At 48.2% G+C, this 6,000-nt stretch overlaps 1 protein-coding gene across 1 annotated transcript in view; it reads left to right on the top strand.

The window, feature by feature from the left end:
• Nucleotides 1-6,000, top strand: part of cacna2d1a (calcium channel, voltage-dependent, alpha 2/delta subunit 1a) — a 121,173-nt gene that overhangs the window by 53,351 nt on the left and 61,822 nt on the right. Inside the window, exon 6 of the mRNA XM_061229166.1 lies at nucleotides 2,792-2,921. Within this exon, the coding sequence (XP_061085150.1) occupies nucleotides 2,792-2,921 (130 nt within the window). The remainder of the gene's footprint in view (nucleotides 1-2,791; nucleotides 2,922-6,000) is intronic.

Here is a 6,000-nt window from a genome sequence, read left to right on the forward strand (position 1 = left end):
TAGAGTGACAAGATATCTCGCAGAAAGCCCTTTTTGTCAGAACGGTACACGTTATGAAACCGCATTATTACAGTCTTTGAAGAAGAGGATCACAGATACAGTTGGCAATAGCTCTCTTAGCCCCGTTGCTAGACTGTAGTTAGATTTCACACGTTTCCAGAGTGCTAATTGGACCCCGCCGCCAGAACCGCTTGTAGAACCTTCTCTCGGCTAATTGAGGGACGAGGTTTTATCAGCCGATGAAGCGTTGAAGCTTCCAGCCGGTCACACCCTCTCCGACCTGTTCTAACGCGTCCCCGTTTGAAGGGGAATTGCGTTTCGCACGCGGTCCAGAACACTTTCGACTTGTAAATTGGCCTCAAATTGGCGCCGACAAGCCACGCTGCTTTGCAGACCTCCAAGCCCTCGGGGTCAGGTTTGTAATTCTTTTATAGGGCGGAGTAATACGGCCTAAATCGGAGAGAGGGTTTTATTGGGCTTGTTAGAAAGTAAAAGCCGTGGACTGCGGCTAAATGCGGAGTAAATGTGTTTTCCTTCAGTTATGCTGCTAAAATTGGTCGCCCATTATGCGCCGTTGCTGTGCGGCCATTTTAGGACCTGTGCGTGGGTCATTCTGCGCTGATAGGATCCTTGCCGTCAGCATGTTTGCTCCTCATCGGAGGAGGTCAGGGATCAAACCAGTCGCACTGAGAGAGCGGTCCCTATATAGATACATCACCAAAGATATATTTTCTTATTGGTTAACGTCCACCCCACCTCAAAGGCTTTCCCTTTGGTCACGTGATATGCGTTTCATGTAGAACCATACTACAACCCCCCAGGAGCCCTCCCGACAAATTAAACATTGATTGTAGTTGCAGTCCAGGCTGGAGGCTTGTTAGTGTTTCCAAGTAAACAGTCTCTGAAGTCCCAATCATACATGTTATGCCTCGAGCTGACCGTTATTAATTATTAGAGCTTCTGCTTTAAAGGGGCTGTTTCATGATTGATTCATCAAACAGTTTGTATTTGTGATGATATGTATGTAAGTGGAACTTCACATGAGGTCTATGGAAAGGCGTAGTGTTTATGAAATGAACTCTTTTTGGATGTGTTTTGGAGTCCGTTCTGAAGCTAGTTCAGAAATTCTTGGTGGTCCAATCAACCACTTTCGTCTGAGAAGTTCTCATGGAACCAGATCGAGCCCTTTCACAGTTCAGTTGTGTGACCTGGCTCATCGTGGGTTTAATAGTTTTCAGAGTAGGCTTTTCCGTGGCTGTTTTGAGCTGGCGTAGAACTGCAGAATACATCTTTGGCGGTTGGGGGGAAGTGGGGAAAAGCAATACTCTGCATATCTCCCCGCACTTTATTTATCGATTTCCTCGGGCCACGAAGTTGGGCGGTAATCTGTAACGGCGGGGAGGCGAATCCGGGCGGCGCGTCCGGGGGGGGATCTTGCGGCGAGGTATCTGATTGTGAAGAGCCGTCCCCGATTCCCAGGGCGGCGGAATCAATCAGAGGCGGGGAGGAACCGGATCAGGCCGGATCAGGCCGGATCCCGCCGGTCAGAGTGCTGTCAGAGACGAGCTGTGCTGGGGCCTCCGCCGTCTAACGTGTCGGTTGAGTTACACCGCTGAGGTCATCAGGGGAGCTTGCTTGATAATTAAACCCATAAGCCCCCCGTTCTGATCGTACGTGCCATCAGGAATTTTGAGAAATATTTCTGGCTTTTCCTCTCATTCTTGCTCTCAGTTGCCAGATTGATTGGTTAGGTTAAGTGGATAATGACATGGTGCGAGACATGATGGTGCCTCCGACATAATTTTTTTATTTTTATTATCTTGTTTAATTTTTTTGGTTTTAAGACTAATTGGAGTGATACGTAAGGAGGTGGAAAGTGCGGCTGTTAAGGCGCTGAAACGTGAAGAGGGCTCGGTGTACTAGGCTTAGATTAGCTTATATCAACCAAACGTTTCATTTTCATAAGCTGTCTTCTTTGCAATATTGTTTTAATATACACTCACTGAGCGCGTTCATTAGACTTATTCTTCTCCTGCTGCTGCAGCCTGGCCACCTCTTGACCACGTCTGCATGCTTTTATGCATTCAGTTGCGGCCACATGAGTGGCTGATTAAATATTTGCATTAACAAGCTGGTGGACAGGTCTACCTCATAAATTGCTCTCCGAGTGTATATGAAAACGACACTTCTCTGATAGACATTGTTTTTTGCTTTTATTTTTATTTTTTGAATAAAATGCACGCCCATAATTGGAGAAACGGGTGCTGTATCTCCCACTTTGGCCAAACCTACAGTCTACAGTCAGGACAATATTTGAAGTTTTTTTTTTTTTTTTTTACACTCAATGTCAAAGAAATCATGAAGATTTTTTTTTCCCTCGTTTGGCCGCTGATAACTGAGGCGGCGAGCGGGCGATGATAATGCATCGGGGGTGATGATCGCGACATTAGCGCCGGCCGAAGCTGTTCTTAGCCATCGGTTAATTTCTATGTTAATGCGAAACCTTTCCCCGGCGCCTTATTAAAAAGACAATTTCGGCGTGTGAAAAGTCTCGTAAAAGAGGCGTTCATTACTCGGAGATGGCGGCGGGACGTGAGGAATCTCGCCGTTCCTTGGTCGAGCGAATGTGGATTTGATTAAATCTGGAAATCTAAATTACGTCGGGCGCAGAAGAGTGCTAGCGCCCCTGGTAGAGCGGTGCCGCTCCTGTGCGGCGCGCGTGTGTGTGTGTGTGTGTGTGTGTGATCGTGACGGCCGCCGTCTCTGCCCCCCCCCCCCCCCCCCCCCGCAGCTCAGCTCCAACGCCACCGAGTCCAAGAAGAACCGGATCCGGCCGGAATTCAAGGAGGACGCGGCCTTCAAGCGGCCCATTTCCTACAACCACACGGCGGTCCACATTCCCACCGACATCTACGATGGCTGTGAGTGTGCCCTCTCCATTTCTCTCCATTTCTCTCTCCTCCTTCTCCCTGCAGGGGTCTGGACCGTGTATTACCATCTGCTGACAGCTGTTAGGGAGCTAAATGTTTTATTACTTTCAATAAAACCACCCCCCCCCCCCCCCCGTGCTGCTTCAAGACACACCCAGCAGTGTACTCTGCTGAAAAGAACAGCTCAAGCTCGGTTTTGAAAAAGCTGGGAGCTAGTTGGGTACCAGTTCAGACCAGCTCCCAGCTCAACATGGCTTAGCTGGTTCACCCGTTCAGACCAGCTCCCAGTTCAACATGGTTTGACCAGCTCAAACTAGGTTTTGAAACAGCTCAGCCAAGCTACCAGCACCAGCTGGTTGACCAGCTCAAACCCAGCTAGACCAGCTGTATGACCAGTTTGACCATGCTGGTTCACCAGCTCGTACCCAGCTAGACCAGCTTAACCAGCTCAATTGTCAAGCTGGATTTTATAATCATAGGTCATACTGTCAGACAAGACAAAGCATGACTGTATTCCAGTCGGGTTTCTGCGTGTCTTAATATTGGAGCCTGATAATCGCATTCGTCTTCATTTATTCACTACTCCATTTTAAGGGTCACCCAGACGATAGTGACCCACGTTTTAAAGGAAATGGACGGGAAAGCTATTAAAGTTTAATGGAGATGGAGATGGAGAGGAGGGGGAGCGTTGAACCTACATCAATCATATCGATCAGTGGTCACCAACCCTGGACATCCACAGTACCCTCCTATAGGTTTTCACTCCAACCAACCCTAACAAAGCACACCTCATTCAACAGCTGGAGCAGAGCTGCCTAACCCTGTTCCTGGAAAACTACGGTCCTGTAGATTTTCACTCCAACCCTGACAAAGCACTCCTCATTCAGCAGCTAGAGCAGGGCTGCCCAACCCTGTTCCCGGAGATCTACCGTCCTGTAGGTTTTCACCCGAACCCTAACAAAGCACACCTCATTCAGCAGCTAGAGCAGGGCTGCCCAACCCTGTTCCTGTAGATCAACCATTCTGCAGGTTTTCACTTCCAACTTTCACAAAGCGTGCACCATTCAACAGCTCGAGATCACGCGAAGCTACTAATTCGTAGAACTAGGTTCTAGGGAAAAACCACAAGATGACAGGTCTCCAGGAGCAGTGTTGGATACTGCTGATGTACAGATACCCTTTCTGCGTGTAAGATTCTCTCTGGAGACAGTGAAACGGGACGGAGGGAGGGAGGGAGGGAGGGAGCGAACAGGAGGCAGAGAGAGCTTCTACAGAGACAGAGAGAAAGGGCAAGGACTCCATTTTGAGGTATTAGGAAACGAAGCCATTGTGTCTGCCAACATGCTGTCTGGTGCAAACTGGAACAGGCTGTACTCTTAGGAAAACGTGTGAAGAGTGGTCCGGTGGAGACGCCTGTCTCGGGGAAGTGTGGTTAGCGGGAGTCTGTCTTTCGACGGGTGCCAGCGGGCGGTCGTTAGCCGCTAGCTTTCGCTGTGTCTGTGTGTGTGTGTGTAGAGTCGGGGTGTCTGATTGTACGCCTGTCTGACTGAGGGATGAGAGAGCCTGGGTCTCTGTATCGCGGACTCTCCTGCGGAAGTGATGCTTGAATTCCTCATTCCACACCTTGATGATTTTAAGCGCGCTGTGGTGTCAGGCTTTAAGCCCACAGTTTTGTTTTTGTCGTTGGCGTAGAACTCCATTACTTTCAGTTACCAGTAGTGATTGTTACAGTCAATAATAATGAAAAAAATTATGTAATGCAAAAAAAAAAAGTCTTCTTTTTCAGTGTTTCAGGAGTGACTGAAGGGTGAAAATGCTTTAGATGATGACATGAGGCGGGTTTGGCTGTGGGCGATGATGTGTTTCTCATGGATGGTGTAGAGGTGGCAGAGGTGGAGGTGTAAGACCTGGCAGATGGCTCAAAAGATTTATTTCGGCATTTATTTATTTATACTCCCAACAAAAGTCACGGCCCTGGTGAGCTTCACAAGTGCTCGAGTGCAAATTGCCCCAAGAATATCCCGCCATTTTCTGAAACATCCACCCACCTATCCGTTATCTAACCCGTGTATTCCTGGTCAGGGTCGTGGTGGGGTGCTGGAGACATTCCCACCATGCACTGTGGCGAGAGGTAGGAATACACCCTGGACAGAAGAAACTGGAGTATACAGAGGGCACGCAGGGAGTGACAGGTCAACAGGGCAGCCTGTAGCCTAGTGGCTAAGGTGCATGACTGGGACCTGGGAAGTTAGTGGTTCAAGCCCTGGTGTAGCCACCATACGATCAGTGCTGCTGTCGGGCCCTGGAGCAAGGCCCTTAACCCCACGTTGCCCCGGGGAGGGATTTTCCCCTGCTTAGTTTAATCAACTGTCAGTCACTTTGGATAAAAGCATCAGCTAAACAACTGGAATGTAATATAACCGTACTGACCCACTGTACTGACCTTTTTTCTTTAAAAATTAAAATCACAATCCCTACTCACTATTAAAGGATGACGGGGTTGCAATCCCTCCTTGCTGTTAAAATCCCTCTCTCTATTTACTCAGCGATGAGTGATATAACTGCATCTACTTTGCTTACAGCCGATATAAAGGTTTTTATATTCACACTTAGGAGTACTCCCTGGAGCAACGCCAAAGCTTGAATGGCCAGTTTCAGAGGCCCTGGCCAGCACATTAAATTACATCACGTTTTATTTAGCAGACGCTTTTATCCAAAGCGACGTACAACGTGGTGCATATCAAGGTCATGCAACAAACAATAGAACACGCTAGGTAAGCTACAATTCATATATTATTGGTTGTAAGGCCATGAATTTAAGTCCAGTACACACGGTAGATAGGCCAAGTCTGTAACTGCCATACCAAGACAAATGGACGCGCGGTTGGCCTACCGTGAACCAAGTTCACAAACTAAGTTTAACGGCTGATGAATGGAACGAGTGTTAGCGCACGATGGCGTGCGTCTCTCCCTTTCGTTGTTTTCCCAAAGTAATGGACGACCAAACCGTAAGCACTCTTCTTCCGTGCCTTACACTGAAGTGTGAATGAAGGAGCAGCACTTAAAACAC

Source organism: Conger conger, chromosome 19 (genome assembly GCF_963514075.1).
Source record: "Conger conger chromosome 19, fConCon1.1, whole genome shotgun sequence".
NCBI lineage: Eukaryota > Metazoa > Chordata > Actinopteri > Anguilliformes > Congridae > Conger > Conger conger.